General features: G+C 44.0%; 1 protein-coding gene across 6 annotated transcripts in view; it reads left to right on the top strand.

Moving 5' to 3' along the window:
* LOC110536519 (pyruvate kinase PKM) overlaps positions 1 to 18,534 on the top strand; it is a 37,837-nt gene extending 19,303 nt beyond the window's left edge. For all 6 annotated transcript variants that reach the window (XM_036968223.2, XM_090224314.1, XM_036968212.2 and 3 more), the window contains 7 exons: positions 10,600 to 10,873; positions 14,636 to 14,786; positions 15,283 to 15,435; positions 15,900 to 16,066; positions 16,192 to 16,258; positions 16,436 to 16,550; positions 18,110 to 18,534. In XM_036968223.2, coding sequence (XP_036824118.1) covers positions 10,600 to 10,873; positions 14,636 to 14,786; positions 15,283 to 15,435; positions 15,900 to 16,066; positions 16,192 to 16,258; positions 16,436 to 16,550; positions 18,110 to 18,216 — 1,034 coding nt within the window. In that variant the 3' untranslated portion in view covers positions 18,217 to 18,534. The remainder of the gene's footprint in view (positions 1 to 10,599; positions 10,874 to 14,635; positions 14,787 to 15,282; positions 15,436 to 15,899; positions 16,067 to 16,191; positions 16,259 to 16,435; positions 16,551 to 18,109) is intronic.
* Positions 18,535 to 18,937: the final 403 nt, after the last annotated feature.

The raw sequence follows: 18,937 nt of genomic DNA, 5'->3' as shown, positions 1-18,937 counted from the left end.
TTTTTCTTAACCTCTTCTCTTAACCCTTTAAGTTTAGCCATAGCGACAGCAAAGAATCCATTAGGCGCAGTGTTATTGGGAATAAAGGTGCAACAATCATCCCCGAACATAACACAAACTCCACCCTTCTCTGCCAAAAGCCAATTGAGAGCCTGTCTATTTTGCCAAGACATTTTACTGGGAGCCTGTACCTGTTTCCCCAACGCCGTTAAAGCCGAGTCAGTATAGTTAATGAATCTCTGTTGGTTATAGTATATGTAATTAATCCACTCTAAGTTCTTATTTGGTGTTATCCACAAAAATATAGATTCAAATCCAGATTTAACTTCATCTCTTGCCTTGAACTCCCGAGGTACCCCTCTAGGCTGTCCAATTGCATCAAAGTATACCTCAGTGTCTTTCTCATACACCCTCTTAACTCTAGAGTTAACATAACCATTATTAAATCACCCCATGATGACTACCTGTTGAATTGCTCTAACTAAGGTACAAAGACCCGTCCATCCATCTGGCAGTACATTCAACAGTTTGTCATTCCCACACATCCAGAAACTATCCGCAATACTTCTGTCCTGATTTTTTAGCATAATAAGAGATGGCGCAACCTGAGTTATTTTACCACACAACCCTTTTCTATTCGTCACCAACCCTTTATCTTTATTCCTACGAACCCCTGCAGTCTCTAGTACCCAAATAGTATCACATTCTACAGTGGTGTTTCCTACACCAATTCCTTCGGTGTTATGGCTGTAAAAACATTCATATTTTCCCTTAACCACAGTACTTCTGTCTAATTGAGGTCCATTTAATTCAGTTTTAATGTCATAGGCAGCACAATCCTTGTCTCCTAATCCAGTCTCGTTTAACATGGTTCTGCCTCTAGTGTGCTCCCTCGAGCAATCCTACATTCTATGTTACACAAGGGAATGTAGTATTTTCTCTGAATATTGAACATTTTACATTTAACACATTCTTCAAATGATGCAGGTTCAGGTACTATCAAAAGATGGGAAGGTGATTTTCTACACAAAATACAATTGTCCATTCTATGTTTATTTCTGCTGTATACTTAGCCCATTCGTACCACTCATTCTTCACTATTCTTTTCATGTGGTGTCCTTGAGTGGTTCAGAGTCTGGTATGTCTGTCTGTCATCTTTGCAATGTTCTTATCTTGAGGTAGGTCATTAGAGTTAGTCAAAAAGTTCAAAATGTCAATAAAGAACCCTCCTGGTTCTGATGCTTTCTAGCTACCACAGGCTCTTCCTGTTTAGGTATTGGCGTAAGACCAATTCTGAATGACTGAGGAACTACTCCCTTCAGCCAATCTTGTTCTCATTATTTCACCTATTAATTCTTCACCTTCAACTGGTTCAATCTGATTCATGGTGAGCACCCACTCGTCTACTTCTTTGGTTAACGTCAGGTCACATCCTTTTGAGTCCCAAATGACTTCTCTCTTCGTTCGATGATATGTCCATCCACCAAATGCAATCTCCGGTAAGGGTTTGATCCTTTTGTCTTCTCTTCTTCTGTTTCAGTTATATGTTGAGGTGGAACAGAGATTCTAACCTTGTCAGTCTTTTTAGATTGTTTGACTGGTTCCTCTCTTCTCTTCCTGTTTCCACCCTACATCTTGATTGTACGTGAGTCTGTTGTTGCTATACTAGCGTTCACTGTTACTTCTGTTATGTCAATATCATTGTTCTTCTGTGGCTCTAACTTCAAGTGTCTGTTAAGGAGACAATTCAAGAGCTGAAAAGTCAATTTTGGGGAAATCCCCATTTTCTTCAGCTTGCTGGACTTTTCCTCCTCTTTGCGGGGTCTCTCCTTCTGTTCCTGTGAGGCCTCTCCTCCTCTGTCTTCCCCTGAGGCTCCCTCCTCAGGCCGGACTGTGCTTCCATCTGGAAGGTGACCATTTCAGGGAAGAGATGTTCACATTCTTTAGGCGATACCTCGGGGTCCCACTGTAGAAGGCTTCCGTCAACAGAGTCTGCCCCAACAAGTATATCATCAGGAGTGGCAGACATGTTACCCCCTCCCACTTCTGGGCTTTCTGGCCATACTGGAGGAAACTTTGGTTGTTTGTCTCTTTTCTTTTCAGGCTCTTTTTCCCTGGTTCGTTCTTCTGAGTATGTTAGCCGATGCACTCGTTGTATCTGGTCTGCCATTTTCTTGATTCCTCCCCGGCGCTTTGATCGATTCCGCTGCTCCTGCTCCCTCCGGGGTCCCTTCTGGTGAATCAGCATCCTCTGTGTCCTCATCTCTGTATGGTTGTGTCCTTCTCTCCGTCGGGACTCGGGTGCAGTGGTTTAGATGATACCACGTCTTGCTTCCTTTCACTTGGACGGCCGTGTTTGTGGCTGTTGCCACCTCGTAGGGTCCTTCCCTCCTCGGCTGATCCCACTTCCTTCGGAACACTCAAACGTAGACTCGATCTCCTGGTATCACTGGGAGAGATCCTTCTGGTCCCCTTGGATCATCAGATGTGGAACCTCTCATCCTGGTTCAGATTTCTGCCTTCTTTCTATGGGGCATTCATACTTAGAGACTTATGGCCTCTGTTCTATGATTACACCATACATTCTCTTACTTCCATCACTCATCACACAAACTGACATTCCAGCTGAAGCTGGAGAACCCTTCTCCATCTGGTTTCCTAAACATAAGACTTGGAAAACAAAGGACAAAACATAACAGTATTGACAATGTTATATGTTATGCATGACTGTATTCATGAATACTGAAATCTGAGACCATGACAATTCCCACTCTCTCTTCACCTGACTCTATGCCTCCAGGATACTTTTCTGCTGGACTCCACAAAAATGGAGGCCCTAATTGGCTTCCTCATGCTTTCATCCAGTCTTCCCCTTTCGGCCGCAGGTTCTGAGAGGTGTTCCCAAACCATGTCATTTTTTACTTAGTTCCCCATCTGCTCTGTTTCAACTGATAAACATGTGCATAACCTTAATCAACATTATTCCTTCTTAAAGTAATTCAACACGGAATGAGCTTCCACATTGAGCCTTCAACATGTGGTTTAGAGTACAACTACCCTAACATATATCCTTATTCACATGATACATTATCAAATAAAACAAATAACCCCCAAACTCAACCCAGTATGTCTACAGTAGAATCTAGTCTCTCTCTCTCTCTTTTGTTTTGTTTCACGTCCTCTGTCATGGTGTTTTCAAGCTCACCCATTATTCAGCTGGACCTTACTTCTTGTGAAACTTATGCACCCATCATAGAGAGACATGACAATCTTTACCACTGCAGGTGCTGTAAGAAGTATATCCCCAGCCCGGTGTATCTTGATGTACACTCAGTTTCCAGAATTCAGCCCATGCCCTTCCATCTGGCGTCTTTTCCTGGGAACATACATACTAACTCATGGGTTATTTCCTGACAAAAGACTTTCTTCTTAGAGCAAGATCACTAAATCTTAATTTTTAAATAACAGCCCTATGTAAACATTCTGTCTTAAATACCTGGCCTCTTGCCACAAAAATATTCATAATGATAGCCAAATTATGGTCCCTACCGTAACTGCTGCAAGAATAACATGTAATCAGTCAAGTGTCTTCCAGTTGAAAGAATATCCAATCCTAACAAAACTAAATCCTAAGCTTCTTAAACTTTTGCTCTAGTGTTCAAAATGCCACTACCTATCACTTTTACCATAATCTAGGTATGTGTAATGTTCTATTTACTTTTAGAATTGTCCCTATATTTTTACAAAACCAACTGTCCTTCCTTTTCTGTGAATTATCTTGTCTATCAATATACACTGTTTCTAGAAATAACACCCCCCTCTTGTTACCATAACCTTCATATATGAGCCCCCAATGTAGTTACAGTTTTTCTAACCCATAACACATAAGTCACTACTCCTAATTTCCTTCCATAGTTTGATACATACTTAAACATTCTCAAATCATTTTTAGTCAATATATATCAGTCCCTCCTCAGGAAAAATATACACTCTTATTTTCCTCAAAACAAAAATAAATTGACCAAACAAGAAAAATGGTAAAGTAAATTATAATAACTGCATATTTGCAATAAATTACCACTATTTGTAATGTCTTCTTGTAATGTCTTCTTCATCCTTGGGTGGTATCACACAACAGACTATACTTTTTATTCAATTACTTATGTCATTCCAATGTATCACTCCAATTACTATGATATTGTAAAATAAAAGAAACAAAAACCTTTAATCTAATATTCTGCAAGTTCTGTCAATCAACCTGTCTCAGGATTAGTTTCCAGAGCTTCCCTAGGCTTAGTAAATTTAAACAGTCCTATATTTAAAACTAAATGTTGTTTATATATTGTCCAATCCAATATTCAAAATAACAGTCCTTAGTGCTTACTTTAACTCAAATTTGACCTACTCAATTCAATACATCTCCCTTTAATAATTATCATACTAAAAACTTTTAGTACCAGTAATATCTATTGTACCATGCGCCCTTTTACCTCTGTTTTTCTGTCATGAGTGGCCTAGTAATAAAAGGTCATTATCCCAATCCCCTTTAGTCATTCTTCTCCCAGTACATATCATTCCAGATACAGTTCACAGGTCATCAGACACAGTTGTCCCACACTATTCAGCCAGTAGGGTGGGTTTGAGTTTCACACCCACTTGGTGTTATGATAGTCTCTCCCAAGCATTAATGCAGTCTGACATTACATTTCCATGATAACTCCCTTATTCTACTAGCGATCTCTCAGATGAGTTACAGATTATGTAGTTATCATCATAACCCTTGCAGAAACCCCCCCTCCAATAACCTATTTGGAGTAACTGTTATCCCTTGTTTACATATATTTCCATTTTATATGTAGCATGAACAAAGCACATTTTGTATTTACCCAAAGACCATAACCCCAGGGAATTGATATGTTCTCCTATAACCCCATGTTAAATAAAAATAAACCTATTTGAATAACTAGTCAATTCAAGATTACAACTCTTCATCTTTTTCCCAAGGAAATAATGGAATTTCAGTGATTCTACACTTTGAACAGAAACTGGTGTTTCTCAATCATTTTATAATTAAATCCCACCTATTCCAAAAATTTCTAGTGAAGTTGATCAGTCTTCACGGGAAATTCTTAGAGTTCAGGGCATTCGACACCATTATAATGTTTTCACTCTTTTTTCTTTAGAAACATCTTAACCACACTTTCAAAAGCACTTCCATCCTTCTGCATACCCAATTTGAAACCGAACTGAAAAACCCATTGAAAATGTAACCCCTTTTTTCTGGAAAATAAATGTACATTTCGTTAACATTCACCATGCCACCCTCTAAATCAGCAAGCCAACAGTAACACACATACTAAAATCCCCTCACTTATCCCGAGCATGCGATAAAAGCTCCAGCCATGCACAGAACGCACAATTCCCCCATGCTCGGCCATCTGTATCCTACCCTTAGAAATTGAATACACCCATACTCTACAATTTGCTTTTCTTCTATTTTTACCACGCTTGTGATTTTTCATATACGTTTATTTTCCGTATTTTGACGCTAATAACAACTTCTCCACGCATTTTATCACCACTGAAACCACCATTGTAATGCAAAACGACTCCGAGTGAGGCTATTTGTAAATTACATCGGTACCTTACTATAAGTTAGGTAAAACGTGATCTAGTACGTATTTCATCACATAAACTGTACTCTCTATGAACCACTTTTTGATCAATCAGAGACTATACACCGCTTGGTGAAAACTTAATTCGTACTAACCTTAGAACGATCAGTTGTTGTTCTTTTAAAACGGGTGTAAATTCCTGTATTTCTGCATTCTCTGCTATCGCATTCCAGTGTCATCTTACACTAATTTTCCCCCACACTAGTTAGCCCTGCTCTACAACTTCTTACACTTCCCCCATCGTAATGTATTTCTGATGATATGTTAATTAACATTAAAACGCTGGTAAGTTAAGCTTCTTGTTATGGTTTTATGTGATCGTTCCAATTCATTATTTTATTTATCCTGTTTACCGGGTAATGTTGCCCTACATTGTAGCAAACCGCTCCTTCATATTCAAATCGAATTGGTAGAATTAACGTGCGCTTCTTTCAGCGACTCTATGGCTTTATTAAATTTCGCTATCTCTATATTCCAGGGAGAAACAGTCCATTTGTTTCCATGCCACTATTTATTTTTCCTAAACTCTCCCATCGCATTATATACTTTATTTACTATTTTCCAAGGTAGATCTACCCTACTTTCTCAAATAATAATTTATTAGTCACATCACTTAATACCTCCTATTAAAACCTACTCTATAATGTCTACAACTGTATTACTGAATACTACAGAAGCCTTAATGTCTTATTCTAGTACAGCACCACAAATATCACTGTGTTTTTATCTTTGCTTATACTATTACTTTAACTTTATTCAATGTATTAAATCCTATTTCATATAATTTTCCTTCTAATTCAGCTTATTTATAATGTCTGCACTTTCTTATCTCTTTATTTATCCGCTTGCTATATTCTCTCTTAGCCTATTTTACTGTTTAATTCCTGAGGCTATTTTTAAATTGCAGCCTCCTATTTCGTTTACAGGGCTCGTGATATTTTTAATGTGTTCTAGACTTCTATTTTCATGCAATTCTCACTTTTGCCTAGATTTATTTTAACCAGTATATTTTAGTTTCTGTATATTTTTAAGTTATTTCTTCCTACTTCGCATCCGTTTTATACTATCCATGCCTTGTTTAATAACTCTTTTTAACACCTATTGTAATTTTTACAATGATATTTTAACTCATTATCCAGTCAATGTTTTATGCTTATGTATAACTTATCTTGCCCAATATTTATCGATTTCGTTCCTCTTCCCAGTGAGAGTTAAATGCGCTCTCTTTCTCAAATTACACTTAGTTAACTGTCAGAGAGGCCTGCGCATTCCCAGTTGGTCACAGACACACAGCCTGTTCTTCCTCTTCTTTCTAATCTGCTCATTCATCACAAATAATTATATTACAGCATTCATTCAATCCTTTTGTCTTTACCTAAAAACAAAACAGTTTATTACCTAACTTAATTCACTTCCTCTACATAAGCTGGTATTATCCTATAGGATTTTTCACGCACACTCTTCGTTTTTACCTAAAAACGACCTATAGTTTATCCCCTAGTTTAATACACTTCCTCTACATAAACTGGTATTATCCTATAGGATTTTTACGACATGACGAGACTACTGTCTAATCGGATCAGCTTGTCTTCATATCCTATTCATCCACCCCGTATTGATCTTTATTCTACGTTAGAGCAATATCGTGGCGCGACCTACTGATTTATAAACCCCCGTTTAGCTAGACGGAGCGTTTTATATTCGCAGGATTTCCTTTTTCAGTTGAACGTCGCACAATCAGGCCAGCGTTCTTTCTGTGTTTTAAATATTCACCCGTACAGACCTTCATTTCAAAGCGGTAGCCATGTGTATTTATTTTCTAAATACTCATCCGTACAGACCTTTTCCTTGAAGCGGTAGCCATGAATGTTTATCTATCTACTTATCAATAAAGTAGCCTACCCATTCAGTCCTTCAGCTAAATATTTTGAAGCGGTATCGCAGGATTACTTATCAATAAAGTAACCTACCCATTCAGACCTTCTGGTAAATATTTTGAAGCGGTATCGCAGGACTTCTATAACTACTTATTTTATTCAAACCTTATAAGCAGATAGCTGTAACCCTGTGCCCAATCCCAGCCCCAACATGCCAGAATAACACACCCTACACCAGCGAAGTTCACAGCCCCCACCTACTTACTCACTAGACATGCATGCACATTCATTATACAATTTCCAAGCTTACACACATGCATGCAAATTCATTGAATTTCAAAAAGTTCTTTCGTTTCTATAGTTTTTAGGAAATTTGAGAGAGAGAGACCTACTTGACGCTCCTCTTGCTGAGGCAGGATCTCTGAAGCGATCTACGCAAACATTTCACTGTTGTCTTACCTTAGCTGGGTGGCCACCCTTGTTTGCCCAGATCGTCCAAAGATCCCGCTGCCAGCCAAGAACGTTATTCAGTCCCTAATTCTCCTGGCATGCTCGCCAATTATGTAGTGGCAAATCGGTTCAAATATGACACAACCAAGAACTTTGTGAAAATCAATATAGACTTTTAATACAACAGTATCATAAGCCGGAGCGGTCCGCGGAACACACACCCTTTCCAGAGCTCTCACTCTTCATTTTATACCCACACATACATCATCAGTTCATCCCCCAATGCAACTACAGTTACATTCCAATCCGTGCATCCTGCTTGTTCAGCCCAGTAACGCCCACATCTGCTTTCCGTCAGATTATCATGATGACAAGACCCTTGCTTTGATCTAAAGATAATATACCTCCCCCTTTCCTGTGGCCTGTGTTTAGACCCTGTAATTAACCCCATGTGTCCCTTTTGTATGTGTCCTTTATCTCTAGTTTTTAGTGTGTTCAGCTGCCCTGGTCACCTTCTCTTCATATTGTTGTCTAAGATCAAACAGACTTGTGTGTCTCCCCTGTGATGTGATTGATGCCTGTAATCCATCAGTTGGTCCTTTGGCTGACCCCCTCCTTTGTCTATCTCTCTGATCTTTGTATGTCCAGTTGCCCTAGGCATATATGTGTCTGCATTTTAAGTGTTTTTCAGCTGTCCCATACTCCCATGGCCTTTATCTACTTCCTGCCCTATACAATAGACAATGCATTTTACCAGAACAAGAAATGAACCCATAAGTGTATCTTTCTCTTGTGTTACCAAAATCATGTATATAATTTCTCCCACATAACCAATTTCTCCCACAAGGTCTGTAATTTTTTATCATAGGTACACTTCAACTATGAGAGACGGAATCTAAAACAAAAATCCAGAAAATCACATTGTATGATTTTTAAGTAATTCATTTGCATTTTATTGCATGACATAAGTATTTGATCACTTACCAACCAGTAAGAATTCCGTCTCTCACAGACCTGTTAGTTTTTCTTTAAGAAGTCCTCCTGTTCTCCACTCATTACCTGTATTAACTGCACCTGTTTGAACTCGTTACCTGTATAAAAGACACCTGTCCGCATACTCAATCAAACAGACTCCAACCTCTCCACAATGGCCAAGACCAGAGAGCTGTGTAAGGACATCAGGGATAAAATTGTAGACCTGCACAAGCCTGGGATGGGCTACAGGACAATAGGCAAGCAGCTTGGTGAGAAGGCAACAACTGTTGGCGCAATTATTAGAAAATGGAAGAAGTTCAAGATGACGGTCAAACACCCTCGGTCTGGGGCTCCTTGCAAGATCTCACCTCGTGGGGCATCAATGATCATGAGGAAGGTGAGGGATCAGCCCAGAACTACACGGCAGGACCTGGTCACGGCAGGACCTGGGACCACAGTCTCAAAGAAAACCATTAGTAACACACTACGCCGTCATGGATTAAAATCCTGCAGCGCACGCAAGGTCCCCCTGCTCAAGCCAGCGCATGTCCAGGCCCGTCTGAAGTTTGTCAATGACCATCTGGATGATCCAGAAGAGGAATGGGAGAAGGTCATGTGGTCTGATGAGAGAAAAATATAGCTTTTGGTCTAACCTCCACTCGCCGTGTTTGGAGGAAGAAGAAGGATGAGTACAACCCCAAGAACACCATCCCAACCGTGAAGCATGGAGGTGGAAACATCATTCTTTGGGGATGCTTTTCTGCAAAGGGGACAGGACGAATGCACCGTATTGAGGGGAGGATGGATGGGGCCATATATCGCGAGATCTTGGCCAACAACCTCCTTCCCTCAGTAAGAGCATTGAAGATGGGTTGTGGCTGGGTCTTCCAGCATGACAACGACCCGAAACACACAGCCAGGGCACCTAAGGAGTGGCTCCGTAAGAAGCATCTCAAGATCCTGGAGTGGCCTAGCCAGTCTCCAGACCTGAACCCAATTGAAAATCTTTGGAGGGAGCTGAAAGTCCTTATTGCCCAGCGACAGCCCCGAAACCTGAAGGATCTGAAGAAGGTCTGTATGGAGGAGTGGGCCAAAATCCCTGCTGCAGTGTGTGCAAACCTGGTCAAGAACTACAGGAAACGTATGATCTCTGTAATTGCAAACAAAGGTTTCTGTACCAAATATTAAGTTCTGCTTTTCTGATGTATCAAATACTTATGTCATGCAATAAAATGCAAATTAATTACTTAAAATCATACAATGTGATTTTCTGGATTTTTGTTTTAGATTCCTATGATAAAAATTACAGACCTCTACATGCTTTGTAAAAAGGAAAACCTGCAAAATCGTCAGTGTATCAAATATTTGTTCTCCCCACTGTAGATGGTGGCAGAATGTGGTAAATTGCGTCATTCTGGCAACAATGGCTTACACAGAATTCTGTGGCATCCCGCAAGCTGTGCTGCAGTATACCGCAACTTTTAAAGGAAGATCCACTGTACATGATCATACTGCACAGTCCTGGAGATAGACAAGCCATAAACAAATAAACATTCTCTACTTCTATCTCATGATCTGTTCTTATGACCTCCCTCCCTTCTCTTCCTCTCCCCTCTCTCCAGGTCCAGACTGGGTGGAGGCACTGGTAGAGAGTGGAGGTGTTCTGGGCAGCCGTAAGGGGGTCAACCTGCCGGGGTGTGACCTGGTGGACATGCCCGCTGTGAGTGAGCGTGATGAGGGGGACCTGAGGTTCGGCGTGGCCCAGGGGGTGGACATGGTGTTCGCCAGCTTCATCCGCTGTGGCCAGGATGTCAGGGAGATCCGACGGGCCCTGGGGCCTTTCGGAAAGGACATCAAGGTGGTCAGCAAGGTGGAGAGTCGCCAGGGAGTACATAAGTGAGTGTGTGTGGAGGAGAAGAGAGAGAGGAAGAGACACAACATGAAGAGTCAACATGAATAGAATAACTTTCACTGAATTAGTAGCTTTACAGTCTCAGATTTACACATGAACAGCGCATATCTTCAGCCTCAGTAGATGGATACCCTGCTGTCAATACCTGCTGTTGGCCTTGGAATCACATGACTCATTCTGTATCTCTAACAATAAGATTCTATAATCTACAGTACATACAGTAAGACAACCATACTCCTGAATTCCCCCCCCCCCTTTATTTAGCTAGGCAAGTCAGTTAAGAACAAATTCTTATTTTCAATGACGGCCTAGGAACAGTGGGTTAACTGCCTTGTTCAGGGGCAGAGCGACAGATTTGTACCTAAATACAACTGTAATACAACTGTTGGGCTATATGTTTAGATTTGAAAAACATTCTGAGGCTGCATGATAGGACTCTGCTTTCTTGACATTGCTATCAACAAAACTAGTCCTACAGGCTCTGGTTTTATAGCACCAGGACTACTGATCAGTCATACTGTATGGCCAAGTGCCACAAAGAGGGACATAGGCAAATTACAGTTGGCCCAGAACAGAGCAGCACGGCTGGCCCTTAAATGTACACAGAGAGCTAACTTCAATAACATGCACGTCAATCTCTCCTGGCTCACAGTAGAGGAGCGATTGACTGCATCACTACTTGTCTTTATGAGAGGTATGGACGTGTTGAAGGCACGGAGCTGTCTGTTCAAATGGCATGCACACAGCTCAAACACCCATGCATACCCCACAAGGCATGCCATTGCCACCAGGGGTCTCTTCACAGTCCCCAAGTTCAGAAAATACTCTGGGAAATGCATAGTACTACATAGAGCCATGGCTACATGGAACTATTCCACATCAAATAACTCAAGCAAGCAGTAGAATCAGATACCTTATGGAACAACGCGGACTGTGAAGAGACACACACACAGGCACTCACAAACGCATACGCACAGACACGCTAGGCATTTAACACCATAGTGCCCTCCAAGCTCGTCATCAAGCTCGAGACCCTGGGTCTCGACCCCGCCCTGTGCAACTGGGTACTGGACTTCCTGACGGGCCGCCCCCAGGTGGTGAGGGTAGGCAACAACATTTCCACCCCGCTGATTCTCAACACTGGGGCCCCACAAGGGTGCGTTCTGAGCCCTCTCCTGTACTCCCTGTTCACCCACGACTGCGCACGCCTCCAACTCAATCATTAAGTTTGCGGACGACACAACAGTGGTAGGCTTGATTACCAACAACGACGAGACGGCCTACAGGGAGGAGGTGAGGGCCCTCGGAGTGTGGTGTCAGGAAAATAACCTCACACTCAACGTCAACAAAACTAAGGAGATGATTGTGGACTTCAGGAAACAGCAGAGGGAACACCCCCCTATCCACATCGATGGAACAGTAGTGGAGAGGGTAGTAAGTTTTAAGTTCCTCGGCGTACACATCACAGACAAACTGAATTGGTCCACCCACACAGACAACATCGCGAAGAAGGCGCAGCAGCGCCTCTTCAACCTCAGGAGGCTGAAGAAATTCGGCTTGTCACCAAAAGCACTCACAAACTTCTACAGATGCACAATCGAGAGCATCCTGGCGGGCTGTATCACCGCCTGGTACGGCAACTGCTCCGCCCACAACCGTAAGGCTCTCCAGAGGGTAGTGAGGTCTGCACAACGCATCACCGGGGGCAAACTACCTGCCCTCCAGGACACCTACACCACCCGATGTCACAGGAAGGCCATAAAGATCATCAAGGACAACAACCACCCGAGCCACTGCCTGTTCACCCCGCTATCATCCAGAAGGCGAGGTCAGTACAGGTGCATCAAAGCTGGGACCGAGAGACTGAAAAACAGCTTCTATCTCAAGGCCATCAGACTGTTAAACAGCCACCACTAACATTGGGTGGCTGCTGCCAACACACTGACTCAACTCCAGCCACTTTAATAATGGGAATTGATGGGAAATGATGTAAAATATATCACTAGCCACTTTAAACAATGCTACCTTATATAATGTTACATACCCTACAATATTCATCTCATATGTATATGTATATACTGTACTCTATATCATCTACTGCATCTTCATGTAGTACATGTATCACTAGCCACTTTAACTATGCCACTTTATTTACATACTCATCTCATATGTATATACTGCACTCAATACCATCTACTGTATCTTGCCTATGCCGCTCTGTACCATCACTCATTCATATATCTTTATGTACATATTCTTTATCCCCTTACACTTGTGTCTATAAGGTAGTAGTTTTGGAATTGTTTGCTAGATTACTTGTTGGTGATTACTGCATTGTCGGAACTAGAAGCACAAGCATTTCGCTACACTCGCATTAACATCTGCTAACCATGTGTATGTGACAAATAAAATTTGATTTGATTTGACTCTACACACACGTACATTGTAATGTTGTAATATTGTTTTATTGTGGTATTATACATTTTGTATTATAGATACACTACAGTATACAGTACCAGTCAAACGTTTGGACACACCTCATTCCAGGGTTTTTCTATGATCAAGGTGAACTGGCAACAGACAAACAGAGAACACAGGTATAAGTACACTGGGGATAAGGGAGAAGATGGGCGACACCTGGACGGGGGTGGAGACAAGCACAAAGACAGGTGAAACACACCAGGGTGTGACAACTATGAAAAAACACATATGGAAACATGTAGTAACCAAAAAAGTGTTAAACAAATCTAAATATATTTTAGATTTTAGATTCTTCAAAGTAGCCATTTTTTGCCTTGATGACAGCTTTGCACACTCTTGGCGTTGGTTTGTCAAGATCTGTGTGGACGAACTTGACTGGCCTGCACAGAGTCCTGACCTCAAACCCGTTGAACACCTTTCGGATGAATTGGAATGCCGATTGCGAGCCAGACCTAATCACTCAACATCAGTGCCCGACCTCATTAATGCTCTTGTGGCTGAATGGAAACAAGTCCCCACAGCAATGTTCCAACATCTACTGGAAAGCCTTCCCAGAAGAGTGGAGACAGTTATAGCATAAAAGGCTGGACCAACTCCATATTAATGGCCATGATTTTGGAATGAGATGTTTGTCCAGCAGGTGTCCACATACTTTTGGTAAGGTAGTGTATGTAGAGGTAGAGTAGTGGTGTAATAATGTGTTGTATGGTGTACTGTTTTATTTTAAATGGTGAAGTAATTGCCTTCATCTTGTTTGGACCCCAGGAGGAGTAGCTGCTGCCTTGGCAGGAACTACTGGGGCTCTTTAATAAATACATATAAAACCACTCTGCAGTATCGTAACCACAGAATTAAATAGAACATTATCTGCTATCATAACACACATTCCCACTGACAGCGAAGTGATGGATAACCACGTCACTGATAACCACGTCTGGATGTTAGAGATCTATAATCACACTGACAGCTGACAGCAGAGTGATGGATGAGGATGTGTCAGAACTATATAGGATCTGGATATTATATATACTGTATATGATACATCACCCATATGGCTGCCTGTATATGAATATGTCATCATAAGTCACGTCTACTTCTCTTCTTCCTCCTCCTACCCTCCCCCTCCATCTCTCCCTCCCTCCCTCCCTCCCTCCCTCCCTCCCTCCCTCCCTCCCTCCCTCCCTCCCTCCCTCCCTCCCTCCCTCCCTCCCTCCCTCCCTCCCTCCCTCCCTCCCTCCCTCCCTCTCTCTCTCGCTCTCTCTCAGTTTCTTGGAGATCCTGGCGGAGAGTGATGGGGTGATGGTTGCCAGGGGCGACCTGGGCATAGAGATCCCTGCAGAGAAAGTCTTCATCGCTCAGAAGATGATGATCGGACGTTGCAACTCCGCTGGCAAGCCTGTTATCTGTGCCACACAGGTCAGAGGACACACACACACATACTCACACAGTCCTGGAGCCATGTTGAGTGTGTTGTATGGTACAGCTCTTGACTCAGAGTGACAGCATAATAGCAGGTATTTCTATAAAAGGCCAAAATGCACACATACACATGCAGACACCCACACACACACACAAATACTTCAAGGCATGAAGAGCGGGGAAGGGCCAAACAACATACATGTGTTACATAGGATATTAGCAACAGGACACAAAATATAATGATGATAACATAGATACTGTCTCTCACAGACACACACACATAGACACGGACACAAACACTCCTCGGTCTCATGTTCTCTCTGTCTCCTTCATATTGACTCATATGGCTAGACTCTGTGTGGAGTCTCACGAATATCAATAACCATCCCTCCCCATCACTCTACCCATTCTATTCTCAGTGTCTTCTCTCATGTTGCCCAACCACATCCCTTGTGTGCTGATGTGTGTGTGTGTGTGTGTGTGTGTGTGGTAGATGTTGGAGAGCATGGTAGCCCACCCCAGGCCTACGCGTGCGGAGGGCAGTGACGTAGCTAACGCAGTGTTGGATGGAGCCGACTGTGTGATGCTCTCTGGGGAGACGGCTAAAGGACTGTTCCCTGTCGAGTCTGTGGCCATGATGCACTCGGTCAGTGTGTGGAGAGTAGAAAGTCCATTCTATTAAATAATCATTTGGTGGGTGCTTATATTTGTCCTATTTCACACGTGTACAAGTGTGTATTATAGATGTGTAAATTGGAAATGTGTTTTTCAATATATCCCAACTCCCACTGAGACACCCTCAGAGAGTGGGGTCACGGCCAGCCATTATCAACCGCGACCCTGGAGCAATTAGGGTGGTTAAGTGCCCGGCTCAAGGGCACATCGACATATTTTTCACTTTGTCGGCTTGGGTATTCAAACTAGCAACCTTTAGGTTACTGGCCCAACTCTCTAACCGCTAGGCTACCTGCTGCCTGTCAAATATGGAGAGTTGGGCTGTAGGACACTTCCAAGGAATCAAAATGTCTGACAAATTTAGATTTTGCGGTGACCTATCCCTTTAACAATTCCCCCTCCATCTCTGTCACACCACACCACACACACCTACAGATCTGCAGGGAGGCAGAGGCAGCCATCTTCCAACAGCAGTTGTTTGAGGAGCTTCGTCGTCTGACCCCTCTGTCCAATGACCCTACTGAGGTCACTGCTATAGGAGCTGTAGAATCCTCCTTCAAATGCTGTGCTGGAGCTGTCATAGTACTCACTACTACTGGCAGGTATGCTGTTATACACACACACACATGCTCACTGACTCCACACGTACTATACATGCAAACACACACATGCTCACTGACTCCAACCCTCTCCCTTTCTGCTCGTTCTATCCCTCTCTCTCTCCCAGGTCAGCCCAGCTCCTGTCCCGGTATCGCCCACGCTGTCCCATCGTCGCGGTAACAAGAAGTCCTCAGGTGAGATTGAATACTGGCCCACTCTACGAGACACAACCCCTAAGGTTAGGTTTAGGATTGTTGTTTGATATGTGGTTGTAGCCTGTAGAGTGGGGCTGTTACCTGCCTCCTTCAGGGTAAAGGTAAAGGCTGTTAGTTTGGGTGGACTGACGGGGGCAGTGTGTGTTCTGTCTCCAGGTGGCACGTCAGGCCCAGCTGCTGAGGGGTGTGTTCCCAGTGCTGTTCCACCCCCTCCCTGCCCCCGTCTGGGCCGATGATGTAGACAACAGAGTCAACTTCGGCATGAACATAGGTCTGTGTGTGTTGAAGGGGTGGGTGTGTGTGAGAGAGAGAGAAAAGGAGTGGGAAAGATGGGGAGAAAGTGGGAAAGAGAGAACGTAGGTTTAGTGTCATATGGATGATATTCACGTCTCTTTTCACTATCTCACTATGTCTGCCTCCACCTTCCACCCTCCCTTACTGTCTGCCTCCCTCTTCCACCCTCCCTCACTATGTCTGCCTCCCCCTTCCACTCTCCCTCACTGTCTGTCTCCCTCTTCCACCCTCTCTGTCTGCCTCCCCCTTCCACTCTCCCTCACTGTCTGTCTCCCTCTTCCACCCTCCCTTACTGTCTGCCTCCCTCTTCCACCCTCCCTCACTATGTCTACCTCCCCCTTCCACCCTCCCTCACTGTCTGCCTCCCCCTTCCACCCTCCCTCACTGTGTCTGCCTCCCCCTTCTACCCTCCCTCACTGTGTCTGCCTCCCTCTTCCACCCTCCTTCACTGTGTCTGCCTCCCCCTTCCACTCCCTCTCACTGTCTGCCTCCCACTTCCACCCTCCCTCACTGTGTCTGCCTCCCTCTTCCACCCTCCCTCACTGTGTCTGCCTCCCTCTTCCACCCTCCCTCACTGTGTCTGCCTCCCTCTTCCACCCTCCTTCACTGTGTCTGCCTCCCTCTTCCACCCTCCCTCACTGTGTCTGCCTCCCCCTTCCACCCTCCCTCACTGTGTCTGCCTCCCTCTTCCACCCTCCCTCACTGTGTCTGCCTCCCTCTTCCACCCTCCTTCACTGTCTGCCTCCCTCTTCCACCCTCCCTCACTGTGTCTGCCTCCCTCTTCCACCCTCCCTCACTATGTCTACCTCCCCCTTCCACCCTCCCTCACTGTCTGCCTCCCCCTTCCACCCTCCCTCACTGTGTCTGCCTCCCCCTTCTACCCTCCCTCACTGTCTGCCTCCCCCTTCCACCCTCCCTCACTGTGTCTGCCTCCCCCTTCTACCCTCCCTCACTGTGTCTGCCTCCCTCTTCCACCCTCCTTCACTGTGTCTGCCTCCCCCTTCCACACTCCCTCACTGTGTCTGCCTCCCTCTTCCACCCTCCCTCACTGTGTCTGCCTCCCTCTTCCACCCTCCTTCACTGTGTCTGCCTCCCTCTTCCACCCTCCCTCACTGTGTCTGCCTCCCCCTTCCACCCTCCCTCACTGTGTCTGCCTCCCTCTTCCACCCTCCCTCACTGTGTCTGCCTCCCTCTTCCACCCTCCTTCACTGTCTGCCTCCCTCTTCCACCCTCCCTCACTGTGTCTGCCTCCCTCTTCCACCCTCCCTCACTGTGTCTGCCTCCCCCTTCCACCCTCCCTCACTGTGTCTGCCTCCCTCTTCCACCCGCCCTCACTGTGTCTGCCTCCCACTTCCACCCTCCCTCATTGTGACTTCCTCCCCCTTCCACCCTCCCTCACTGTGACTTCCTCCCCCTTCCACCCTCCCTCACTGTGTCTGCCTCCCTCATCCATCCTCCCTCACTGTGTCTGCCTCCCTCTTCCACCCTCCCTCACTGTGTCTGCCTCCCTCTTCCACCCTCCCTCACTGTGTGTAGGAAAGGCCAGGGGCTTCTTCAAGACAGGTGACATGGTGATCGTGGTGACCGGCTGGATCCCTGGTTCTGGTCACACTAACATCATGAGGGCAGTCCACGTGCCCTAAACACTCTGTTCTTATTGGACACTACCACTGACTGGCTGACAGGCCCACCAATCCTAAGTGGCACATAGCCTAACAGACACACTAACTGGAACACTAACTACATAGATAGCATAGAACTAGAATTAATAAATTTCCCTTATGTGGAGATGAAGTACATAAACAAAACAACAGTTTAGAGATTACGATGAAAAGTCAATATTTTTTCCATGTTCATTGAAAGTGATTTAAATGTAGACAATGTTTTTGTGTGTTTATTCAATTCTGTCTTGGAAGCACTGCCTCTCTCCAAATAAAGCTTGGAGCATAACCTTATCATAACCTGGTGTGACATCTGCCTTTCTCTCTCTCTGTCATTATGGAGGTCAGGCAGTGAATTATCTGGCAATTAACATGTAGTCCAACGAGCTACTATCTTCTAGTCCTCATTGCTAGGTTAGTTATATCCGGTTATGACGATGACACGCATAACCAATCAATTATAGTGATGTCTCATAGATATCTCCCCTTTTCTGAGAGAAATCCAAACTATACATCCTCTCTACCTAATACAAATATTCACCCTGTGGACCTTTTCAATACAAACTATTTGTATTTCAATAACATGTATTTTTAGTAACATAGAAACACGTTTTATTTTTCTTTAACATCGACAATACACATAACTGTGTCAACTAGGACATGGGGGTTGACAGTCCACAGCAACATAACTGTGTCAACTAGG

Source organism: Oncorhynchus mykiss, chromosome 3 (genome assembly GCF_057628025.1).
Source record: "Oncorhynchus mykiss isolate SJ-2025 chromosome 3, ASM5762802v1, whole genome shotgun sequence".
Taxonomy (NCBI): Eukaryota; Metazoa; Chordata; class Actinopteri; order Salmoniformes; family Salmonidae; genus Oncorhynchus; species Oncorhynchus mykiss.
The sequence above is the reverse complement of the archived record's forward strand: the minus strand, read 5'-3'. Positions and strand labels throughout refer to the sequence as shown.